This window comes from Amblyomma americanum, chromosome 11, assembly GCF_052857255.1.
Source record: "Amblyomma americanum isolate KBUSLIRL-KWMA chromosome 11, ASM5285725v1, whole genome shotgun sequence".
NCBI classification, from domain to species: Eukaryota; Metazoa; Arthropoda; class Arachnida; order Ixodida; family Ixodidae; genus Amblyomma; species Amblyomma americanum.
The window spans coordinates 59,655,182-59,681,840 of NC_135507.1; the positions used below are offsets into that span (position 1 = coordinate 59,655,182).

Here is a 26,659-nt window from a genome sequence, read left to right on the forward strand (position 1 = left end):
ACGTGAGAATTGGGCGCTCCATGGCGTGAAACACTCTCTAAGGATGTATATTGCCCTGCGTACAGGACAAGCGGGCACACCATGCAGCCCAGATTTGCCAGCTGCCTAGCCGCTTTGCAGAGCGCCGTGCACGTTCGCTAGCCCAGTGAAGAGCGGGAAGTGCCAATGGGTCGCCGGGTTGACGAGAAGCATAATGATCCGCCTGGCGATGGAGAGTGCACAGATTCAGGGGGTGTATATCCGGGTTTAGGTAGTCCATTTGCAGTAGTGGTAATATATAGTGTGTCGCAAAAACAGCAGAGTACAGTGCTAAGACGGGTTGAGTGTAAATAAACGATTGTCTGCGCGTACAGAGTACAATGATGTTATGCGTACGCTGCAGCATATTTTCCGTAGACTCGAAGGAGTGAGGGAGATAAAAATGGGGTTGTGATCACTACCCCAGTATCTGAATCAGCAGCGAAACGAGGGTCAGCCGGGCCTAACCACCAAGCCAAATCAGGTGAACCCACCTCAGCGCTGTTGGGTGGTTTAAAAGTTGACAGGAATGATCTGAAAACCTGCCTTGGATGTGTGTACCCCTTGAAGAATTCTATGGGTAACCCGACGCTCAGTAGTTTGCCGGCGTAAGTGGCATGAAAAAAATATTACCCAACTTCCGCAGTCTATGATCCAACAGTGCTTTTAGTTGTCACCCAATCAAGAATTTGCAAACTGGCAGCCAGCTTATAGCTTTCACGAGCCAAATGTTGCTGTTGTTGTTGCCTCAAGTACGATGGCCAAATGTGTGAAACAAAACGAAATCATAACCTTCGCCCTTGGCAAGCCACTTGCAAGGTTGACACAGAAAAGAAAGCTGCATCGGTATGAGCATCAACACTTACAACAAATTCGAGTGGCGAGGTGCATGATAATAGAATGCAAAAACTCTCGCATTTGCAAGTTTATGCTCGGCAATTTTATGGTGTGCTGATACTGCAGGTCTGGCTTCATACGGCTCAATGCATTTCAAGCCGCAGCATGTCGCTAATGAAATTGTACTTGGCCTTTGTGCGTGCTCTGCGGGTTCCTGACCCGTTCGCGCTTTTATCAATCAGAGCAAATCTCTGTAAATGTCTAGCCACAGATGCAAATTAATTTTCCGTGGTAAAAGCTATTCGGGTAACCAGAGTTGAGACAGTTGACTTTGATGCAGGTTGAATTGAGTATTTCCATTCAAACTGGATAATGAAAATCGCGTGCACCAGCGGACAAGTAAATGAAAGAAGTGCTAAGGCACTGACTGCACTGGCGCCTAGCCGCTAAAAATTGAATGCATCTTTGTGTTTTTCTCTGACAGTCTTGGTGACACAGTCATGAGTGAGCTTTTCGTAGCTCTGGCGGTCGTGATTATCGATGCACCATTTACTTTGTTCCCTTCTGCCTTTGATCGCACAGCTAGTGCAATGTTCCGATTGTCGCGCTGTTTGCTTTTGCAAATTGGCCATAAAAATCCTGGTACATATGCGCCGAGCAACTGTCGTAACTGTCATTAAAAAGCTCTGCTGTCTGTTCTGGGGCCCGATGGAGGTGATGCATCCAGCAGTACTGGTAGCCAGCTGGTCGCGCCGAAAAGTTGGAAGAAAGAGCATAACTTATTAATATTGCTGTTTCAGCAAAGAAACCACCGCACTCTGCGGTAATGGATTCATACAATTAGTAACGATTAAGTGTTTTTTATTAGCCGCAGCTAGGCCAGAACTAAACCTTGATACCTTTCCATTGTAGTGTTTATTTTCCCTTCTACGTGCCCTCAGGGCAGCTATGTTAATATTGTTAAATACACGAGGCATATAAACATTGTTTATTGGGGCCTTAGAATTTGGACTGCTTTGATCTGTTTCATTTTTCAGGTATCCCAACTGACGTTGAAAACACGAGGAGTATGAATTGCCAGCATAATATTAAGGGACTCATTCGTTAATGCTCGTATCCTGTAAAACAGTGTATCCTTTGATCTGAATAGGTGTTGAGCATAGTCCAATGTTGTAGTAGTAATAGTAATTTATTTGGCCATATGCCCTCGAGGTGAGGCTAAAGGAGAAAGACGAAGAATGCCTCTTGACGAGGCCTACACCCCGAATAATTTATCAGAACAACGGTGGCCGTACGGACAACAGAAAAACACTTTCACAATAATAAAAATTTGTCACAATAGAAATAGTGAACAATGATAAACAATGGAAAACATGCTGAACAACAATTAGCAGTAAATGAGAACATTTTCTTGATATGCACATTCGGGTAGAAAAGTAAACAACGCACAAAAGCTAAGTATACAGAGTTAGTTGAAATTTATACAGGCGGAAAAAGAATCCAGTTTTTTCTAAACACAGGTACACTGATTTTCTGCAGCAATTTCCAGAAGACTGATAGTACATAAAAGGTTACAATTTGGTTATATATAGTTTGTTTTCTATTGGTTTGTTCTAGGTCTTGCAGTGGATGCGGCAACTGCACGTAAACCATACATAACTTTTCTTGAATTGTAAGCATTTTGTAAAGAACTGAAATTATGCTTAACTTTATAAAAGTATGAACAGCCATACAAATTGTAGGAGTAAAAGAAATTGCGAACATGAAATGTTTCGAAATGATTTGCTTTGACAGCTGGGCTTGAAAATAATGAATGTAGAACTCTTTCCAGAAGTGAAAGCATTATATACGAATCGGTTTTTTTGCAGTTATCCCTCACCAAGCAGACAAGGTTGGAATGAAGAAGGCCAAAATATAATTGTTTTTTAACCTGTTGTGGGAGCAGATCCCTAATATGATAGGTAACACAAACAGACCTGGCCATTTTCAGTCTAATGTAGTTTACATTATCTGTCCACCCCATACCACTGTAAAATAATATACACCTAGAAACTGGCAAGTATGGACTTGCTCGATGTTCAAGTCATTAAAAGTGAATTTGATGTGATGATCTAATGGTTTGTTTTTTGGATGGAAGAGCATAAATATTGTTTTGTTGACATTTTATTTATGTCACTTAATGTAGAGCCAAACCACTAGCTCGTTAAGCCAGGCATTAGATTGCTGTTCAAGTACCTGAAGACTGGAGCCAGATAAAAGGCATTAGTATCGTCGGCATACAACATAATATTAGGAGTTAATAGAATGTTGATGACGTTGATGTAATTTAACCCTTACGGACATTGAAATTTACTGTACCAAAACTGGATTTTCATCGTCAATCTAAGTATACTGGATTCATGTAGTTAGATAACTCACCAAAAGTGCATTTGCAACTCCACGGATCTCATAAGTTTCGAATTTGTAAAGTAGAGTTAAATGCTTCACAGATTTAAAGGCTTTGCACAAATCAAATAAAAATTCTAACAGAAAAAAGCCTATTTGCAAAATTATTAGTTTCAGCATTTTTAATATCTAACAGCGCTTATTGGGTTGATTGACCAGCCTGAAAGCCATACTGTTGGAGGCAGATTAGATGTTCAACTTGTAATAAGTTATTTAGTGGCCTGAAAAGTACACCCTAAGCTAACTTTGTAAACAGAGGCAATACCGAAACAGGACGATAATTGTTCGGGTTATTTTTGTCGCCCCCTTTGAATAACGCGGCAACATGCGAAACTTTTAATTTGCTGGGGAATACACCAGTGAGCAGCATTCTATTACAAATATGAGTAAGGAGTGCAGTGATAATATTAACAGCACATTTGATGGAAAAAACAGCAACTTCATCAACTCCAGATGAGCACTTGTTTCTAAATGTGTTAATGATAGAAACGTCTACTCAAATAGGGTACAAGAATATAGAATCAGTATTGCAGGAGGGCAAGTAAGAATCTGCAGTCTGAGTTAAGCGACAGCTAAGAGAAGATTGCTATGCTCCGGGAGCTAAAAAGTGTTTGTTGAGTATATTAGCAAGTGAGTCTGGCATAATTCACCCCCTTGATTGATTTTTAGCTGAGAAGGAAGGCCATTTTCCCTGTTCCCTATGATGACGTTAATATCTTGACAAAGTAATATTGGGTTGTGTAACACAAAGACTTAATATATAAATTTTTATCGAGAATTTTTATATTGCCACCTGGTGTTCTCAGGTGGCGCTGAAGTGTCTTCGAAGACGTTGAAGTGTCTCGCGCTGGCTGGCTGGCTGCTTGCTGTATTCTGCTGGTTAGCGACCTGTCTCCCTGTTTTCCGTTACATATTTTGGTGTAGGCGCTGGGTAAAGATCCCTGTATATGTCTCATACTCCTCCGGATACCCTGGGCTCCAGTCCTTCGCTAGTGGACACCCCCGTGCACCGTGCTAGCCGGAGAAATCAAGGCCTACCTCCCGAACACGGGCTTTTGGAGTCTGCCAGAGCACCCACCCATCGACCTATCATGCCAGCTGCTGCCTACTACACCTTGCAGAATCCGCGACTGCCCAAACCATTCCACGGCAGTCAGCTCGAAGACGTAGAGGACTGGCTTCTCGAGTTTGAACGCGTGGCCTCATTCAACCAGTGGGACGACGCCGCTAAACTTCGAAACGTCTTCTTTAGTCTCGAGGATGGTGCACGTACCTGGTACGAAAACCGAGAAGACGCCCTAACATCATGGCACGAGTTCTGCCGACGCCTGCTGGAGACCTACACCAGCACGGATCGTCGAGAACGGGCTGAACGGGCTTTGCAGTCTCGCATTCAGATGCCGAATGAGACTGTAAGCATGTACGTGGAGGATATGACTCGGCTCTTCCGGCGAGCTGACCCGGCCATGCCCGAAGATAAAAAGGTGCGCCATCTCATGCGCGGCGTTAAAGAGCAACTTTTCGCTGGCCTCGTGCGCAGTCCACCTGGGACTGTTGCTGAGTTTCTCTCGGAGGCGGTCACGATGGAGAAGATGCTCTTGCGGCGGTCTACCACCTACGACCGGCCGGTACTCGCCGCTTCACTTACAGAGCCGCTTCCTGCCTTCGGGGCTAACCCTGGTCTTCTCCGCGACCTGATCCGCTCCGTTGTGCGCGAAGAGCTCCAGGCGCTTTTCGGTGCTCCCCTGCCGACGGCCGGCTCTCTCGCTAGCCTGGTCCGCGAAGAGGTTCAAGCCTTGAGACCTTCGTTCCCGTCCGTTGACCCGCCGCCTTTACCAACGGAGTGCCGTCGTCCAACGTATGCTGAAGCCTTGCAACGTCCTGCGCCCTCTTCGGCGCAGTTTCCTCCGTCCAATCAAGGCTCGCTGTTTTCCGCACACCCCGACACGTACTACATCGACAATCGACGATCACCCCAGCGGAAGACGGACCTGTGGCGTGCTCCGGATCGGCGGCGTCTCTGCTTTCACTGCGGGGAACCCGGTCATCTGTATCGCCAGTGCCCGTATCGACAGCTTGGGCTGCAGGGGTTCCCTATCGACATGCCCCGTCCACCAAGAGGTCAACGACCCCGGGAGATCGAGGACTACGTAGCCCAGCAGCGCATGGCGACAATTCCCCAGCGGCAGTCTCGGTCTCCATCACCACGCCGACCTTCGCCACAGCCCCAAAGCTCCTCCTGGATGGCGCAGAGACGGTCGCCAAGTCCCCGCCGGGAAAACTAAAGAGAGCGACCTCAGGGGGCGAGGCCGCTGGCAATCGATACGAACAAGACCCCCCGACAACGCGAACAGCGACCGACCGCGATTTAAAGGCAACGACTGCAGTACCTGAACTCGGAGATCGATTCTCGTTGGATATACCCGTGCTTCTCGATGACTATAAGGTTAGTGCTTTGGTGGACACTGGCGCTGATTTCTCGATTTTAAGCGGAAAGCTAGCGGCGCTTCTTAAAAAAGTAATGACACCATGGTCCGGCACGCAGATTCGCACGGCTGGCGGACATGTCGTAACTCCGCTTGGCCTATGCACAGCAAGAGTCCAAATTCGCAGCTCCACATTTGTTGTCAGCTGCCTAGTTCTACCGAACTGCTCCCGTGACTGTATCCTTGGCGTTGATTTTCTCCGAGAGTATGGAGCTATTATTGACCTCCGAAAGCGCACTGTCACATTTTCTACCGGGAAAGCTGATGTTTACTCCGAGGACTGTCCACGCCGCGCCGCCCTTAGAATATCCGCCGAGAGCGTTTGGATTCCGCCACGCGCCAGCGTTTTTGTGAGTGTTCACTGCGACGGACTACGTGAAGGGACAGCGGTCGCAGAGGGCAACCTGTCCCTTTTGCTCACCCACGGCATCTGCTCAGCGCGAGGTCTCATCCATCTCCGCGACGGCTGCTCTGAGCTCCTGGTGACTAACTTCTCTAACGAGCCCCGGCACCTTTTTCGTGCTACTGCCATCGCATTCGCCGACCCCTTAGCGGAGGTTTCTGAATGTTTCGCGTTCGAAGCTGTTAGACCTGTGCGCCCATCCCTTGACATCAGCCCGGACCTTTCGGTGACTCAACAGCGAGAACTACGTGCCCTCCTACTTGAATACTCCTCCTGTTTCGCTTCTTCGTCGAAAGTCCGGCAAACGGCTCTTCTCAAGCACCGCATCATTACGCCCGACGATGCCCGCCCCATCCATCAGCAGCCGTACCGTATCTCACCGAAGGAGCGTGAGGCGATCCAAACGCAGGTGAAGGAGATGCTTTCAGATGGAATCATTCAACCTTCCAGCAGCCCCTGGTCTTCACCTGTCGTGCTGGTGAAGAAAAAGGATGGGACACTCCGCTTCTGCGTGGATTATCGGAAACTGAACAACATCACCAAAAAAGACGTCTACCCGCTGCCTCGTATCGACGACTCGCTCGACAGACTCCGTCGCGCCCAGTACTTCTCCTCCATTGATTTAAAGAGTGGGTACTGGCAGATAGAGGTCGACGAGCGGGACCGCGAAAAAACGGCGTTCGTGACACCCGACGGACTGTACGAATTTAAAGTGCTACCTTTTGGGCTATGTTCAGCGCCGGCAACTTTCCAGCGGATGATGGATACCGTTCTCGCTGGACTAAAATGGCAAACTTGTTTGGTTTATCTCGATGATGTCGTCGTATTTTCCGAAACCTTTGCCGAACACCTTGAACGCCTGAGGACAGTATTAGATGCCCTCCGATCGGCCGACTTAACGCTAAAGCCCGAGAAGTGCCACTTTGGGTACAAAGAGTTGAAGTTTCTCGGTCACCTCGTGAGTGCCGATGGCGTTAAGCCCGACCCCGAGAAAACTGCTGCCGTCGCCAACTTTCCTGTTCCTGCAACAAAGAAAAGTGTGCAACGTTTTTTGGGTCTGTGCGCATATTACCGCCGCTTCATCGCCGACTTTTCAAAGATTGCCGCACCCCTGTACCACCTCACGCGCAATGATACACAGTTCGTGTGGGCTGCCGAGCAGCAGGAGGCTTTTGCCGAGCTGCGCAGACGACTGCTAACATCCCCTGTTCTTGCGCACTTTGATGAAGAGGCTGAAACCGAAGTCCACACCGACGCGAGCAACGTCGGCCTCGGCGCCGTACTCGTCCAACACCAAGGTGGCGTGGAAAGGGTCATCGCGTATGCAAGCCGCACGCTTTCTCGCGCTGAAACAAACTATTCGACCACAGAAAAAGAATGCCTTGCGGTTATGTGGGCAACCATGAAATTTCGTCCGTACCTCTACGGCCGCCCGTTCAAAGTAGTTACCGACCACCATTCGTTGTGCTGGCTTGCAAATCTTCGCGACCCATCGGGGCGCCTAGCCCGATGGAGCCTCCGCCTCCAAGAATTCGATTACACCATTGTGCACAAATCTGGCCAGACGCACGAAGACGCTGACGCACTCTCTCGCGCGCCCGTCGGGTTAGCGGATGATAGCATAGAGGACGAGAGTGGTTTTATTGGAGTTGTCAGCGCCTTAGACCTAATGACCCGCCAGCGAGCTGACCCAAACCTGCGACCTATCATTGATTATCTGGAGGGCCGAGCTTCTGTCGTACCCCGACAATTTTCTAGAAACCTGCCGGCCTTCTGTCTCCGGAACGGCATTTTGTTTAAGAAAAACTCCAGCACTGTTGACCGAGCGCACCTCCTCGTTCCGGCAGATCTCCGCGCCGATATCCTTCTTGCTTGTCACGATGAGCCGACCTCCGGCCACTTGGGCTTTGCCCGCACACTTGCACGCGTGCGCCAGGCGTATTATTGGCCCAAACTTTCTCACGCCGTCCAGCGTTACGTCAGAGGCTGCCGCGATTGCCAACGTCGTAAGGCGCCTCCTCTCAAGCCAGCGGGCTTGCTCCAACCTATTGAACCCCCTCGGACGCCTTTTGATCAAGTCGGCATCGATCTTCTGGGCCCATTCCCTGTGTCATCGGCCGGTCATAAATGTATCATAGTCGCGACCGACTATTTAACAAGGTATGCGGAAACTAAAGCGGTGCAGCGCGGTACGTCATCTGAGATCGCCCAGTTTTTTATGCAACAAATCGTGCTGCGTCATGGCGCACCGTCCCACGTAATCACTGATCGAGGTACGGCGTTTACGGCACAGCTCATGCGCGACGTGTTCGAGCTCAGTCACACGAACCATCGCAAAACTACTGCCTATCACCCACAGACGAACGGGCTCACAGAGAGACTCAACAGAACGATCGCCGACATGATCGCAATGTACATAGACTCGCAGCACAAAACCTGGGACGAGATTCTCCCGTACGTCACATACGCTTACAACACGGCCACCCAGGAGACGACCCGATTTACACCATTTCGTCTGGTCTACGGACGTGACGTTCAGACGATGCTGGATGCAATGCTTCCATGCAGCACTGATGACCACCCACTCACGCCAGACGCCGAGCAGTTCGCTCAGCGCGCCGAGGAAGGACGTCAACTTGCCCGTCTTCACATTCAGCGGCAGCAGGGCACGGATGCACGCCGCTACAACCTCCGTCATCGGCACGTCGAATACCATCCGGGAGACCAAGTTTGGGTGTGGACCCCGGTACGCCGCCCAGGCTTGTCTGAAAAACTGATGTGCCGTTACTTTGGACCGTACCGAGTTTTGCGCCGCGTCACCGAAGTGACCTACGAAGTTCTTCCTGACGGGACTGTGCAGCCTCAGCGTCGTCCACCCCGCTCTGAGGTTGTGCACGTTGTCCGCATGAAACCCTACTTCACGCGGTAATGGATAGTACGCTCAGTGTTCTGCTAGTTTTCGCGTGGGACACCTTCGCCCACCTCCCTTGTACATTTTTGTGTGCTTGTGCTGTTTTTTTTTTTTCTCTTTCCACTGCCCATACTGCAACCCCGCTTTTGTTTTTCTTTTTTTTTTGGAGGGGGAGTAATGCCACCTGGTGTTCTCAGGTGGCGCTGAAGTGTCTTCGAAGACGTTGAAGTGTCTCGCGCTGGCTGGCTGGCTGCTTGCTGTATTCTGCTGGTTAGCGACCTGTCTCCCTGTTTTCCGTTACAATATTCATGCAGGTTCCCTCTTTCATGTATTGTTATGCTGGAAACCATCAACCAAATTTTTTAGCCTAATTACTGTGTGAAATTGCCTTGTTTATTTACAGGTTACTGCCCACACTATAAAATGAGCTATGAGCTTTAACACGTGTGCTTCCGCCTTTCACTAAAAGTACCCTGCCTTTCATGGTGCAGGCGTGGTTACAGCTGATCCCAAGGTCACAGTGCTTCCTGGGGAAAATACCAAAAAGCAGCTGCACCAGTCCGCCCACTGCAGTCGGAGCTTCATTAAGACCCCATAGAGCCGCACCTTCTCACCCAAACAGGTGACCATCACTTCCAGTGTGACCGCTGTGGAAAGAGCTTTGCACGAAAATATGACTTCATGACACATATTCGTACCCAGACTGGTGAGCGTCAATACAAGTGCAACCATTGCAGGAGCAGCTTTGCTCAGAAGAAAATCCTGGTGGCACACCTTCACCCCCACACTGGTGAGCGTCCGTACAAGTGCCAGCTTTGCCCCATGGCTTCTGCACCAAAAGCAACCCTTGCAAGGCATGTGCGAGCCCGCGGGAAAGAAAAACCATATCAATGACAGTTTTGTACAAAGGTGTCCAAAGAAAAGCACCTTTCTGTACGCCGTGAACTCAATACACACTCCGGAAAAACCTTAGTTCTGTAAAGGTTTGGTGCCTTTTACTGAAATTGGATGCGAGAGCCATTGCTAGCTAACAATATAATAGCCTTATTGGCTAAAGGTATTCAAATTTGCATGGCTTCAAAGTAAGCCCGCACTGGGCAATTTTTCATGTCCTTTCTGTTATCCATAAGTGTGATCATACTGAGCTGCTACTGTAATTGACTTGGACTGGCAGGGTATGTGCGTGTGAAATCTGTCATTGGAACAAGGTATTTTGCAACAAGATTAAAGTTTGGCTGTATAATTTGGTAACAGCTCGGTAATTCAAACTTCATGGGACCAGTAAAAATGTTTGAATTCAACCGCTTCGAAAAAGACTGACGCGCACCGCTTGTATAACAGCATGTTTATTTGGTGAAAGATTGGGGAATAGTCGCCGGCTTTTGAGTTGAAGACAGTGCAACAGTGATTAATTTTAACATTTCCATCAACTCCTTTTTGCACGTGCTTTGTCGGGTGGGCCATCACAGCAGAATGTTTCCAAATGGGAAAGGCCTCCCCGAGAGAGGTGTTCGGGCAACTCCACGGGATGCAGTTAGGTTTTAATAAGGCTTTTTTATCAACCGCTTGTCATGCCGGTCATTCCTACATGCAGCCTCCTTTTGGAGCCCATTCCAACTAACCAATGCGAAATTCGTAGCCTCTGAATTAGTGCCCATCCTATGCCACAGCCTTGCATAGGGATTGGTTCTGACCATGCCAGCAATTCAAAGTATTCGGAGTTCGAAATTAACGAGGGTTTAATTAACGAGCTCTTGCTCTGTGCATTACTGACATTATTTCTTGGGCTTCTACCAGGAAAAGCATAAGCAGGTGAAAAAAAAGTCGTTTTTTACAGTGTGTTTTGTGTTTTATAGTACCATGAGTACCTAATGCTTGCTGTCTTATTGGGAAACAAGGAGACAAAGCCCAACCTCCAAATGATATGTTTCTTGCTTCTACTGCTATGTTTTAAGAGTTTTCTTATTGTTTAAATTTTAAAATAGAAAGGAAACTCCGCCACGCTACTTTTGTGCATTTTCATTTGTCAAATACCGTATTTACTTGATTAATGTAGCTATCGTTACAGTAGAATGCAATAGCATTATTCTGTGGCCGCCACTTATCGCCAGCCGCTATCCGCTGCCGCATGCGGGCATGCCTTTGGGTACATTCAAAAATGAAAATGTATCAGTCACTGGATGACACCTCCACACTTGCACCATCGTTCAACTAGCGCTGCCGTCGTGATCGTTGTTTAGACAAATCCCAAATCCCGCATTTTGCAAACAGCCACATCACGACATTGCGTGGACAAGCTGGAAATTTGCCTCGCCGCAGCTGCCAAACCTGTATCACCCGTTGCAAACATCGAACTTCCGCCCCAGCACACAGTTGTTCGTTTTTTCAGCGAAAAGAACGACAGCAGTCTTGAATGTAGACGTGAACGAACACCGGTCGCTTACCAGACCCAGAGCACAAATTACAACTGACGAAGCACTACATTAAAAACTTGTGAAACGCGGCCGGCAGTAGTCAAATGTGTTAAAGGCAAAGAAAAACTACGCGTGAGCAGCGTCGGCTCTTCCGTGGGCTACCGACACTCCCAAGCGCCGCTGCCATTCCGAGTGGCGGTGCTGCCGCGATTGAAACAGCAGCCCTTCTCAACGACAGGCGCTCTCTTGAGCGCTGAGTGTGCAGTTAAAAGTGAAAAAAAAACTTGGAGATGCTTATTAGAGTAGAATATGAATGAATTTTTGGTCTGCCGCCACTTGTCAGCAGGCGTGATCTACAACAACATGTGGGGAGTGGAGGTGGCGGGGGGGGAGAGGGGTACCGATTTCCTGCTAACCAACGGCCGACATAGGCCGCCGCGTGCAGGGTGGGGATGCCGGTTCTGCGCGTTGACATAGCAGCTGCTCAAGGCCAGCACCAAGGGCGATGCAACACAGCCGCGCAGTAAAAATGCTACCACACTGTAGCATGCCTGATATATCGTTTATCTCGCCTTTATTTAGCTGTCATGCTTTGGTTTCGATTGTAAGCCGCCTTACAATCGTGTAAATATGGTAGTCCTCTCTGAATGTGGTGGCAATTCTTGCTTGACATTGTATCCTCAGCAAAGCCAGTCTTGTCAAATGTTATTTAAATTAGGTGCCAGGGGTTTTGCGTTGCTGTAACAAGAGCACTTCTTGTCTTATTCCATTTGTCCTTAGTCGCTTTGACATTTCAGCATTTTCGCTGTCAGCCCTCGCACATGTTGAGCTTATCGAAACTTGGTGAACATGATTTGGTGATTAGATTTGTCGGGTGACCATTGAAATAAAAATTATCGCAATTTAAAGCAGCTTGTGAAGGTTAAGGTTTCGAAATCAATGTGAACAAAACGTTTTCTGCTGTGCATTTTGAAATTCATAAGTGTGCTATGTGCTCCAATACCTCCAATACTTCAGCTGCTTTTTTCATCTTGCGGGTTAACCAGTGTTTAACTGCATTGTAGTTAAGGATTTTTTTCAATGTTAACTGTGTGTTGTAATTTATGTGATTTGCATATAAAATATAAATCAGTGAAATTTTCCCTTCTTCCTTGCAAAGTGCAAGAATGGAGTAACCCTAAAGAGCTGAAGCTATCGATAGCTTTGTCAGGCAACTACATGTACACGATGACAGTGAAAACACGTTATAGATGTATAAACTTGTGTCATGTGGCATGGAAGGTCAATTAGATACCAATGGGTTTAGTGTTGAGGAGAGCATATTATTTCTTTATTTGCAAAGCAGTGGTTTAAAATTCTTTTCAAGTGGCTTCTGTCTAGTCAGCCTGTAGAAGGAGGCGACGCTAATTCACTCCCATTTCAGTTATAAGTTCCCTCACATCGTGAATACTGCTGGATTCAAAAAGCTTAATGCCTTTATTCGAGTTCCCACATCGAAAGAAGCCTGTGAGTCCATTGACCGGCTGAAAAACCGCGCTGCGTTTACAAACACTCTAGTGGGCGGCGGTGGCGGCCAGTGGTTTCGTCTACGCCGTCATCTGTTACGGTGCCCGGTTTGCTTTCGTTCGCTTATCATGCCGTTTGAGAACTTTTCATGTAGAGCCGTCTAGGCTGTCCAGTTTGAACCACTGCATCAGTGAGCAATTATACCACTCGCGGCAGCATGTGGGACACTACTAGAAGATCGGGGTTTGTCCTGCTTCACAACCAGATTGCGGTGTTTTAAAAATAGGTTGCCTTCGGATTAGCATTGCACACTTTGCCAGTCGTTTTCAAAGCACTCGCCAACTGTTAATGAACGGCGGCCACCGTGAGTAGACTGCGAAACAAATAAATTGTTTGGAAGTTTTGTTACCCAGCGCATTCTTGCCCAGCGCTCCCAGCCGAAGGTGACACACGCCCCCCCCGTATCGCGGTGGTTTAAATATATATATATATATATATATATATATATATATATATATATATATATATATATATATATATATTATATATATGTGTGCACTCTGCTTTTCTTTACGAAGAGACGACATCTTAAGTGCACTGTGAAATCATAAAACTGCTTTGAAAACTTTTTTTGGCATGTATTCCTATATGGTGCTGTTACGATCCGGATGCACTCCTGCCTAAGTGTATTAAGGCGCAGACTCCCTCGACCAGGGTGGCCTGTTCGCCCTCAGGTCGCTGAACAAAGTGATGCTGGTGAAAGGTTGTGCTGGGGATGTTAATTGAAAGACGGCTGCGACCTCGACAGAGGTCCCGTGTTTCGGACAACACACTGGGGAGAACAGGGACGTTCATTCACCTGCTGGGAATCGGGGTGCCATTCCTTTCCCACGCAGGCACCCACCGGACTGCACTCGTCGCGTCGACTCGACAGTGTTTGAGGATTGCCCTTTCCATAGACCGAGCTGTGAGAGAGTATCAGCGCTGCTCCTTGCCGTGGGTGTTACCACATTGGGCGTCTTCAATTATCTGCCTTGGGCTGCCGACTGGCTGACTGTGGGTTGCAAGATCATGGAGCCAGGTGTTCAATTTTCTCGGGCTACCCCAGGTACTTCGAGTGGCTGCCCAGAACGCGTTCATTTTTCTTTTTTTTTTATTGTGGCAGTGCGCCTGTTACCTGGCTGAGTAGTTTTGGGCTGCCATCAGGCAGCCAGACTCGCGAGGACAATTTTGTGCTGGCAGTGTTCGAGCAACTAGCAAACACGGAGAGGTGGTATGCTAGCACAAAGTGATTGTGGCCATTTTTATCTGGACTAGAAGGACCGCTGTTCTTCGCGCAATGTTTTTCACGATGCGGGCACTAGTGTCGACAAGACCACGGTGCATATCGTCTGTGTCGCCAGCAGTGGCTCCTTTTGAGGTAGTTCTCGCTGTTCATTTATTTGTTTTGCGTACGTGTGTGTGATCTAAGTTCGATCATCTGACCACCTCGGAAGCTCAGATTTTGCTTCATATTGCGATCGCATAGATATGCACAAAATATTTCTGCTGTTAATTTCGTGCGCCCAGATGATATAGCGATAGTGCTTGATGCCTTTCACTAGAGAGGCTGCAGATTCCTGCGCCCAGTATGCACGCATATATGCATGTGCTGAACGTATTCACTGAGTTGTAGCATTGATACGGCAGCGTGTGGTATACGCTGCATTCTGCACAGTGGAAAGGCAGATATGCTTTAAGACATGCTTGATTGATGGAAACATGTCCTTTATTACAAGCTCTCACGAGCACGTTGCTCGAGGCATCTATGCGGGCATATATGGGGCCACGCAGTTTTCACATTGCGACTTACGAGGCGTGCTGATTCTGTCATCGTCGACTGTCGTATAGCTTGAGGCTTGGGCCTTCTGCCACAAATGCTTAAAATATCTGATAAGTACTGTACGCATGCATCTCCTCACGTTTTTCTAAAAGGGTAAAGAGTATAAAGAGAAAAGAGATGAGAATTTTCTAGCGCAGATCATCATGCAAGCAGAAGCGCCGCCGACAAGCAAGGCCGGATTGTAGCGCCTTTCATTCGAGTGCTAGCCTCTGCGGTAAGGCTGTATTATATACAGATACGATACGCAGCTAAATTTGTCCATTACACTGGCCTGCTCTAGATGAGCATTCAACCATCTGCTATACGCTTTTGTTGAGATTATGTGTGCTTTCCTTGCTGGCAGCAAAAGATGTCGGCTGACAGACTACATTTGAACAAAACTTACCCCGATTCTTTCTGTTTTACAGCCTGGGAAATAAGATTTCGACAATTTTGTGTTTTGTTCACTTTAAGCTGAGGCTTGTGTTTTTGCAGAGATCAGCGGCACAAGGTGTGATCCACGATGGATAAGTTCAAGGTAGAGGACCTCGTTGAAATTTTGGAAGGAGTGGGCATTTCAGTAGAGCCCACTAAAACAAGAGAAGCGATTTTGGGCGTTACGCGGGCAAAATAGGTGACAGTCGAGGAGTGAGACGAGGCTTGGGAAACGATTCTGGAGTGAAGGCTCCAGGAGGAGAAAGGATAGGAAAGGCAAAAACTTTGCGGGGAATGAGAAAAGGAATGGCAAGCCAAGTGTTGTGAGAGACGGACCGAGCTAGAGAAACTGCACGCACAAGAGCTGCAGGAGCTCACACCTAAACTTCAGTTGCTGAAATGGGAAAAAGCAAGAACTCGTTTGAGAAGTTTTCGATTTTACAACTTTCCTCGCAAATTTTGAAGCAAATTTGCACTGAGGAGGAGCTAGACCAAGGCTGCTAGTTAAAGACGTTGCTGACCGTCCTCCCAGGTGATATCAGCGGTGTATTAGTGCACCTGACCGACGAGGAGGTCAGCAACTATGAGACGGCGATAAGAGCTCTTTAGGGGTATTTTGCCATTCGTGTAGAGGCACACTCTAAAGTACGAAGTGATGGAAGCGGGCAGCGCTCCCACCTGAGTGTCATGCAACCAGCCTAGGAACCCCGCTTGGTTAGCTAGTGACACAGCCGTTGCTCGGGAGAGTAATGACAGCGCAGGTTTAAGCCCAGAAAGGACCTTTGGCAGCTGCAGGGGCAGCATTTGCCGATTTAGAGGCAGAGAAAAAGAGTTGCAGCTACCCCATCAAAAACAAAGCCGAGCGACCTGCTCCGTTAGCGAGCACTGATAACGCGAACAAAGGCAAGGCGCCTGTCTCTAGCCCTTAAGCAGAGGCTGCTTTGACAAGTGAAGCTGAAGCTTTCAAGAGGAGTGTAGTGAGTTTGCAGGCAGTGCAGTAAAGGATACAAAGGATACCCTCCTTCAATGCGACTGGCGAACAATAGTAGCTAAGTATTAGAGACAACGCTTTGCTGTAAAAAGAGTGACAGCGAGTTACTTGAATGCACCGCTGAAACCTCGGGCCAGAACGCAACGTTGGTGAAACAGCGTGGTTGAAATCAATTTGCGGGACAGAGAGTTAGGATCATGATGTCGGATAGGAAGCCTCTGGTGAACAAGTTGTTAGCCTCAGCAGAAAGTAAAGTGCAGTCGAGGCAATTTGTTAGTACGACGTGCAGTGACTCATCAAAAGTGTGAGCCAATCGTTAGCAAAAAGCAGATGTGAAGGGCAGTGCGATAAAGGGAGGCGCGCAGGACAGAACATCCAGGGCAGTGTCCGGAGGACGGGCTTGCACAAGGAGAGCCAAGTCATGCAGTAGTCTCTAGAGAAAGGACAAAGTATGGGCCCAAAACATTGTAAGACTGAGGGCTGGTCAACGCTGTAATGTCTTAATGTGTCAAAGCGGCTCTCCACATGCGATAGGCACCGCACTAAGGCCAAACTGACTACACGGGTTCATAAAAAGCGAAAGCCACCAGCCCTGTTGTGGCGACAGTGCTGAAGTTCTTGCACAGCGTATGAAACTTGCAGCGAGCCACAGAGTAACACGCCCTGCTCCTGCACGAATGAACGCAGCAGAATGCGTGCCAGTCAAAATTCTGGTATCGAGAGAGGAATACATACAGGCATTTCTTTCATGCTGCGCAGGTGTTGGGGACGTGCGGCCGGGGTGCGGTACAAATCATTGTTGCATGGCGTCTTGAGCTCGCAGGTGTAAACGCGCACTTAAGACCTTCGGTATTCTTCTTATCGCGGCTGCTGAAAATAGTCTGTGACCGTGCAGGGTGTGGATAGCGAACGGACTATCTCCCAAGAACTGCTGCGCTAGAGCCTCACTTTGCAGTATGCACTTGTACATAGGTTTAGCCGCATATTGTGACAGTGTCCGCTGACGTCCGGAAGTACAGGGGAGTAACTAATGGGCCAATGTGGCATAGTTTCTTGCATGGGCACTACGAGGCGCAGGGTGTCTATAAGTGAATGGCAGGTCGTTGATCTGCTGTAGAAGCATTAAAGACGACAACACGGCACCCTGTGTAGCAACAGACTGGACACTGTAAAGAGGTTAATTAGGATTGATATGGCTGAATACCTCAGACTGCTTTTCACATCTAACATGTCTGTGTCCAAGCCCATCAATCTAACTTGCAGTAAAGCACTTCAGAGACTTGGATATCTACGGTGCACATTACGTGCTGCACATCGTCATACAAAACTTTCAGCCTGCAAAACTGTAATCCGACCGCTTATCAAATACAGCTCCGTTGTTTGGAACCCGTATCAACAATTGTACTGCGAGAAAATTGAATCTGTTCAAAAAGAACGCAATCCGTTTTATCTACCATCGCTACAACAGAATTTTCACCCCTGTCTAATCTCACTATCACTCACTATCTCTAACCTCACTGTCAAGGCGTAGTATGTACTCTGAGTGCCTCAGGCATACATACATATTCATTAGCTGTCTGCACCTCATGGCAGTAAGCAGCCATGTTAATTCTTCTACTCCATTATCAACTAGGCGCCATCATAGTTTAAATACTTCTCCACTTTACGCATGCACTGATACATGTAAACAGAGCTTCTTCCCACATACCATCGAAAGCTCGAACTGCCTGCCGGGCGAAATTCATTCACCTGCACTTCAGTATTTTTTGACTGCCATTGAATGTCATTAACACCTATGCTGTGTTCATTTTATATTGTATCCTGTACGTACTCCTATGTATGTACGCGTGCATGAATCAACATATATACGCTACTGCTTACCATGTATCTTATATCCCTACCTCTGCAGTAGCCCCTTTGGGGCTGCAGTATGTATAAATAAACACGAATAAGTCCACAATGCAACTCTGCATATGTTCATGACTGCTGCAGAGAATTTCTCAATGACAGGGAAGTAGTGTGTCGTTTAAGTGTTTCTTCTTACTAAAGCTAATCACACCCTAAAGATGAGAGCACGGCACCCAGTGTATTGGCTGGATGCTCGAAAGAGGTGAATTATGATTAGTATGGTCGTATACGACGAAGTCTGAAGCGAATCCCTTCCCACATTCATAACCGCTGCACAGAATTTTTTCTTTTAAGAAAAAGCAATCTGTCAAAGCGTTTTTGTTACTTGAGAAACTTAATCACACAGTAAAAAAACAGTGCGGCACCCTGTGTAACACCGCACGGCACGCTTCGATTAGATGAATTGTTACTGATATTTGAAAAACACTAAGTGAGCAGTGCAACTGGTCAGAATAATGATTGCTGGACAAAATTTCTGTGTGATGAAACAGTCTGTCGTTAAAGTGTGTACTTAAGAAAGCTTATCACACGACTTTATTAACAGTTCAAAAGCTTTGATGCCTCTTAAATTGATCAACACAGTATAAGTTTAGATAGCTAATTTTGTTGAATGTTTGGATTGGTCACTGGAGTAACGCAACACCCTATAGGTAATATTTTTATAAGTTGTACCCTACAGGAGTGCACATAAATTGCTCAGGCCCTTCTAAGAAGTGTTTCATCCCCATTAACAATTTTTGCATTGCTTTAAGGCTGGAAAACTAATAAGTGATTTTGCAGTTGCCTTCATTTCATCATGCCTTCTATGTTTTGTAATTCATTCTTTTGAGTAGCTGTCTAAAACTGCTGTTGAGGACACAAATTAATTGCCTCGAAGGGTGCCGTAAGGTTTCATGTTATATGTTCAAGCACCTTTGAGGGGTTGCTTTTCAGAGATATTGGATGATATTTAAAAGAGCTTGAGTGGTCACTTTGTTCAAAGATTGCTATTCTTGCTTTTTTCTCGTTGTCATGTGAGGCACGAAAGAACTGCAATAAATTCGCTGGTTCCTCATTTTAATTCACTATAATACTAAACCCAGCCTGCCTCAAGTGACGGAACAACAACAAATGCAGAAGCAACGATTATTATTGGTGTTCTGTCATGCTTCACATGGCCTGTATACTCACGCTGATGTCACAGTCATCGTTCAGCTGTTGAAACAGAAGAAACATTATTGAACAATTCTACTATAAGATTATTTGCCGGTCATAGCCAAATAGCACTTGGTGATTCATACATAGTAGTGTCTTCTGCATCATTGTAGAGAAGAAAACCTGCCATCAAAATTAGGTGTTTATACTTATTTAACAAAATGCTGTGGTTTGCAGCCTTGCAGTTCTTATTCTAACTTTTTTCCTCCGTTTCATTGTGCAGGCATCGAAATGAATACTGGCGACCAATGAGTACACAAGCTGCCTAAAGGACCATCTTCCAAAACCACTGCTTTCAGCATTGTCAGGCTGTACTGCTTGATGTTCATGATGTAAAATAGCATAGCCAGTGATCTCGGACTGTAGTATCGTTGCACAAAATGAGATGTATCAGACCCTGCCTTGTTAACGCCTGGAACACTATCTCATCGTTGCAGCAACCAGCCATGGTGTCTGAGTGGTTAGGGTGCTCGGCTGCTGACTCGGAAGACACGGGTTGAATCCCAGCCACTGTCATGTTTTTATAGATGGAAAATGCTAGGAGGCCATGTAATGTGTGATGTAGGTACATGTTGAAGAACCCCAAGTGGTCGAAATTACCTGGAGCCCTCCACTATGGCATCCCTCATAGCCTGAGTTGCTGTGGGATGTTAGACCGTATAAACCAACGATCATTGCAACTTGAACAATGGATATCATGAAACATTCTACAGGTGAAATTGTGCATGATTGCTGAAGAAACTTTGGATCCAGTAGATAGCAGAAGTTGCAGATGCAAGCTAGAGTGTACAGAGAAAAAAAATGCAGTAGAAAAAGTGCATGTGTTTGTGTGGATGTGCCTTTTCTGCATAATACTCTGTCTTGCTTTTTGTGCTGTAGTCTCACCAGTTTAGCTCTCCAGTTTCTATTGTCATTCTGTCACCCTTTTGATCTTTCGTGTCTCATTATTTCATGGCTTATTGTTTTCTGTATGCTTCTGCGTACAACTTCTTTATAATGTGAGGTGTGCACAGCAGTAGTAATACCTTTTGGTATGCCTTCAGATGATGTGCGGCGATTTTAATCACTACTGTTTCATCTGATGTCTATAGGAACTTCTGATGCTTGTCCTTCTGATCCTATTTGCTATGGGGAATACTTATCTAGTTTGGTATATTGTGATTTGCTATTAATGATTCATGTTTATCTTTAGTGCTGTGTTTTATTTTGGTGACGCTGCTGACAGAAATGGTTTTGTCTTTGTGGTTTTCCATGTGACCGTTTCTGTTCTCCATTTATTTTGTCAGACCAGCAGACCTCATTATGCTAGATTTATTAGAGGAGTTTCGCCTAATATTTTTTGCTTTGCTTTTGTAGACAGAAGGAATACTCTCATTGCCGGTGTACTGTTTCACTAATGAAAGCTCATAGACATGTTATTCGTGCAAAACTCTTGGGCAGGCTTGGAAGATTCCATGAACCCAGGCATTATATGAGCACTTTGTCTAAGTTGCTGAGACTCATAAGCTGCCTACAGAGTAAGCTTGTTGCTCTGAGTAATTGTTTGAAAGTTAAAATATTCACCCTCCAGCTCTATGGAAATTTATAATTACTAGGAAATTTTGTTTTAAAAACTCATCTTTTTTTTTTAGGGTGAACCCATTTACACTGAAATAGACTGAAGTTAAATATTGTGTAATATTGCCACCACCAAACACGCATGGTCCCGTATTTCTCTGAAAACACCCTGCCTTTCTTGGTGCAGGCCTGGTCACAGCTGATCCCAAGCTCGGAGTGCTGTCTGGGGAGAACATGAGTCAGCAGCTGCACCAGTCCCCCCTCTGCGATCAGAGCTTCACGAAGAAAAACTGCCTAGAGCAGCACCTTCTGACCCAAACGGATGACCGTCCCTACAAGTGTAATCATTGTGGGAGGAGCTTTGCTCAAAAGATCACCCTGGTCCACCACATTCGTATCCACACGGGTGAGCGTCCATACAAGTGTAACCACTGTGACAGCAGCTTTTCTCGAAAGAACAGCCTGGACAAACACCTTCGCATCCACACGGGTGAGCGTCCATACAAGTGTGACCACTGTGGGAACAGCTTTGTTGAAAAAGGCGCACTAGTGCAACACCTTCGCACCCACACCGGTGAGCGACCATACAAGTGTGACCACTGTGAGAGCAGCTTTGCTCGAAACTTCAGCCTGGTTCAACACCTGCGCACCCACACGGGTGAGAGACCATACAACTGTGAGCATTGTGGGAACAGCTTTGCTGAGAAAGGCACACTGGTGAATCACCTTCGCACCCACACGGGTGAGAGACCATTCCAGTGCCAGCTCTGCCCCATGGTCTTTACACAGCGTACAGCCCTTGCTAAGCATGTGCGAGCCCATAAGAGTGAAAGATCTTATCAGTGTCAGTTTTGCACAAAGACGTTTAAAGAAAAACAGGGTTTAAAACGCCATGAGAACAACAAACACGTTTCAAAAACAACGGTTCCTCAAAGTTTTGATACCTCTTCCCAGCATTAAATGTTAAAGCCATTGCTCGCTGACTTCTCACTTTTTAATTTTCTTTCTTGAGAAAAGAATGCAAATTTACATTTCTTCAAAGTACGTCTACACAGAGCAATCTTTTGGTTGCTTTCACTCCTCCATAAGAAATCTGAACAAAGCAAGCTGGTACTATCATGAATGAGACTGAAATCGTGACATGTGCAGATATGATCATGTCGTCATTAGTTTCAGTGCATTGAATCGTGCGTTATTTGTGTTTGCAGTGTTTGGTACTAGCTAGCAAATTGACTTACGTCAGAGCAGTTCTGCATCCTATAGCGAGTTTAATGCCACCAGAGAAGCATGCTGTTTCATTATTCTTTTCATGCTTTTGTTGGGGCTGTATTGTACTCAAGAGCAGAGAAACAAGCCTAGCCGCCTGATGATAAACATTGCTCGCTTTTGTTCTTAGAGTTTTCTCTTGGTTTAGGTATTTAAAAATGAAGGCTTTATTGCACTACATTCCTGTGGATTATCTGTTGTCGAATAATCTGTGATTGTTGCATCTGGCGTATTTTCATTACAAATTGCATTGTCAGTCTTGACAAACATGCTTTATAGATTTGGAGGCAAACAATCATCTCACTGTCTCAACAAAAGTTGTTCTCATCATGGTGGGTGGAACAGCGCGAACAGATGAGAGACGAGAAGAGAAAGACACAGACAAGCGCTGACTTGCAATTAATGTTTTTAGTGAGAACATACATTTTATACCACAAAAACACGTGACATGTCAGTAACATAGCATTTGAGCTGGCACTTCCAAAGGTTACATCGCTACACGCTTATCAGCCACAAGGTACGCTCTCATCAACGAGCCTCCCCCCTCTTACTTTCACTTCGTGAAATATCTTAAACCGAAACCTCCTTATCAACCTGAAACAAGGAAGACTCGCTAACACACAATGCTTGTCTTTTTCGAATGAAATACGCCTCCATTATTTCCCTGATTGTTTTATTTGTGTGGCGAAACAAAATCCTTGTTTTGGTGACCAAGGGGCGGCATTTTTTCTTTTTCCTGTTTTCTGCACTCGCGGCAGTTTTCTTTCAGATGGGAATGACTTGAATCCGAGAGTGAGTTCAAGTGTTCCCACAAACGAATACTAAATGCAACGGCCGGTTTGGCCTATGTAAACTTTCTTACAAGAGAGTGGAAGGTCAGAAACAAATGAGCTGGCGCAATCGACCAACCGTGACCTGTGTGCCACTTGCCGTTGGAACGGGCTAACACTTTTTATTTGTTCGTGTTAATTGCTAATGGCTCGGCATAGCCCATTCAACTTTTACGGTTCTGAAAAAAACAACGTCGACTTCGAAACGTCCAGCCGCATTTTTCAAATTGTGTGCTATCTTGTATACTTACGGAATAACAGCCAGTTTGTTATGCAACTTTTTGCTATTTGGTTTCACACATTCCGCCCTTACCAGTCGCAAAAGCTTTTTGCAAGTTGATGAAATAACATTGTGTGGAAAACCTGCGCTTTTTAGCCTGCAGACTTGTGACAGCACACTATCTGGAATGCAATGATGACACGAGCTCTGAAGGCCAGACCAAATGCAAGACATAGCAATTCCGTTTTTTACAATTTTCGACTTCCCGTATAAATGGCTTAAAACTGGTTTCTGGGACCTTGCTGAATGCTCCCAACACACTTGGACATTTTTGAAAAACAATTTGAGGCTTAAAAACTGGAGAGCATCGTTTGATGGAACCTCATACATGAATGACAGTCCCTTTGCACTCTCGCAAAAGAGCTTCAAGATTTCCGCTATCCTCCTGCTCAAGTTTTCTTTCTCAACCAGCACCAGAAAATCGTCTACAAATCTGAAAATTCGTATCGCCAGTCCATTGATGTGTTTGTTAATACCTTTGTCCAGTTGACCTAGAAAAATATTGCTTAATGTGGGTGCCATTTTTGATCCAATACATATGCCCTTTTTTAGCACATACACTTCGCCTCGCCACCCAACGTGTGTGGACATTAAATAAAACGACAATATTTCAAGAAAGGTCTCGACAGATCCCGCAGTGACCTATAAAACATACTTCATCATTTTCTTCAGCGATGCATTTTTTGACTGCTTCCAACATGCCTTTGTGAGACAGAATAATATAGGTCTTCAATGTCGACACTGAAGCCTGAACACAACCCCGGATTACTAAGCTTTAGGAACTGGGCCAACCTATCTGTTTTGTCAACCACAAATGGATCGTCCACAACTAACTTTGAAAGATGCTTTTGCAGCTTACTGGATACCGAGTATTGCCAAGTGACTGCTTCCGAAATGATGGCTCTGAAAGGAATGTTGCTTTTATGTGTTTTTGCAGAGAAAAACAAATCTAACTTATCACCTTCCTCTTTTAGTGTCGCCGTCGCCAAGGACTCAAAATTACACCCGTTTAGCAGGGAAACATGGTTTAGAAGAACTTTTTGTGGGGCTAGATGGTGCATTTTGTAACAAAAGAACTGTAGCGCAACCAAGACAAACACAAGAAAGAGGCACACAGGACTAGCGCAAAACATCTAACTTTATTCACTGGCAGCGCAGCAAATATAAGGAAAACCAGATCATGTGCAGATACCAGTTCACACACACCATTATCAACAGAACCGTTCAAGATATGCCATCTCCGATTTGTAGATTCATAGACAATTCACAGACGTATTACTAACACAATATACGCCTCTCTTCCTTATATGAAATGCCTCCAGTAGTTCCCTTGGCCTAGTATCTTTGCTTTTGCCTAAAATCTTTATCTCACGAAACAGTGGTTGACACTTTTTGCAGGACTGGCATCTAGCCTGTGGCAAATGTTCTGCCGCTTGAGGGCACTCAAAACACTTAGCGCAGTGCTGAGGAAGATGCGCACCACTTAAGTCTTTCAGTGAGCGCGCTCACGTTTGATGCTCCATCAAATGATGCTGTCCAGCTTTTAAGCCTCAAATTGTTTTTCAAAAATGACCACGTGTGTTGGGAGTATTCACCAAGGTCCCAGAAACCTGTTTTAAGCTATTCATCCGGACACTCGAAAATTGTAAAAAATGGAATTGCTGTGTCTTTCATTCGCACTAGTCTTCAGAACTCGTGTCATCATTGCATTCCAGATAGTGTGCTGTCACAAGTCAGTCGGCTAAAGAGCGCAGGTTTTCCAGACAGTGTTATTTCATCAACTTGTGAAAAGCTTTTGCAATTGGTAAGGGCGGAATTTGTGAAACCAAAAAGTGAAAAGTTACATCAGAAACCGGCTGTTATTTCGTATTTACACAAGATAGCACACAATTTAAAAATGTGGCTGGACATTTCGAAGTCGACGCCGTTTTTTTCGACGCCGTAAAAGTTGAGTGGGCTATGCCGAGCCATTAGCAATCGCCATGAACAAATAAAGGTGTTAGCCTGTTCCAATGCCAAGTAGCACACAGGTAACGGTTGGTCGATTGTGCCTCCTGAGTTGTTTCTGAGTTTCCATTCTTTTGGAAGAAAGTTTACATAGGCCAAACCGCCCGTTGCGTTAATATTCATTTGTGGGAACACTTGAATTTCACTCTCGAATTCAAGTTATTTCTATCTGAAAGACCATTGCCGCGAGAGCAGGAAACAGGAAAAGTAAAAGAAAAAATGCCGTCCCTTGGTCACCAAAACAAAGATTTTGTTTTGCCACAGAGATAAAACAACCAGGGAAATAATGGAGGCATATTTAATTTGAAAAAGACAGGCAGAGTGTGTTAGCCCGCCTTCCTTGCTTCTGGTTGATTAGGAGGTTTCATTTTTAGATAATTCATGAACTGAAAGTAAACGAGGGGGGAGGCTCGTTGATGAGAGCGTACCTTGCGGCTGATAAGCGTGTAGCGATGTAACTTTTGAAATTGCCAGCGCAATTGCTGTGGTACTGATATGTCACGTGTTTCTTGGGTATAATATGTATGTTCTTCTCAATAAAAACATTAGTTGTGAGTAAGCGCTTGTCTGTGTCTTTCTCTTCTCGTCTCTCGTCTGTTTGCACTGTTCCACCCACCATGAACTGTTACCAACTCGCCCAACTTTCCATCCTTCTTCAGTGTTGTTCTGATTCCATTTTACAGCGGCAGTTTCAGGGTATTTAAGGATTTCTATAGCAAGCCACTGTATAATATGCTTTGCTTACTGAAACTCAAGTGAACGTGCTTTGGTGACTGCATTTCTCAAGGTGCCATTGACTTAAAAAAATTATTTAAAAATTAGAAGCAGCTTGTGGAGTTGCATTTGTTAAAAACCAGTGAGCTTCGAGAAACTTCTACTCCAGCCTTAGATTTAGCTATGTGTTGTGAGCATTAATACTTTTGAAAACAGAGGCATCAACCAGAAAAAAGGTCTTGACGTTTCTGTTCCCAGCATGGGGTCCTTGTTCGCAGCGAAGTTGCATTCTACTGGTTGACGTCTCTGTTTTCAGATGAACTGCCTGTCTAGACGGTATGCCATTGCACTCTCAAATTTGCACTTCAGTATTATATCCTTTTTTTTTCATGAAGTTGATTAGGTCACAAATAGTTCACTTGCTGCTTGGGAGTGTATTATCAGTTGTAATTGTGTTCTGTAACAAGTTTCCAGGATTTGTAATCAAATCAATAAAAATTTTTTCATCCATGCAAAGTATAAGGATGTAGTGCCCACAGAAAGCTGAAGCTGTCGGCAGCTTTGTTCTCAAGAGCACCCTGACGCACTACCTTCGT

At 45.8% G+C, this 26,659-nt stretch overlaps 1 protein-coding gene across 1 annotated transcript; it reads left to right on the top strand.

The window, feature by feature from the left end:
- The first annotated feature begins 491 nt into the window (after positions 1-491).
- On the top strand, positions 492-26,659 carry LOC144109426 (uncharacterized). The gene is made up of 4 exons (XM_077642216.1): positions 492-502; positions 9,592-9,722; positions 13,917-14,128; positions 21,154-26,659. The coding sequence occupies exons 3-4, from the start codon at positions 14,092-14,094 to the stop codon at positions 21,924-21,926; spliced, it is 810 nt and encodes a 269-aa protein (XP_077498342.1). The 5' UTR covers positions 492-502; positions 9,592-9,722; positions 13,917-14,091; the 3' UTR covers positions 21,927-26,659.

What these genes read in the sequence shown, in the direction of transcription:
- LOC144109426 (XM_077642216.1), top strand. Translation starts at nt 14,092, where the DNA reads ATGGAGCCAGGTGTTCAATTTTCTCGGGCTACCCCAG. An exon ending in ATTTTCTCGGGCTACCCCAG is followed by an intron (nt 14,129 to 21,153) that starts GTACTTCGAGTG and finishes TTCTTGGTGCAG; the next exon opens with GCCTGGTCACAGCTGATCCC.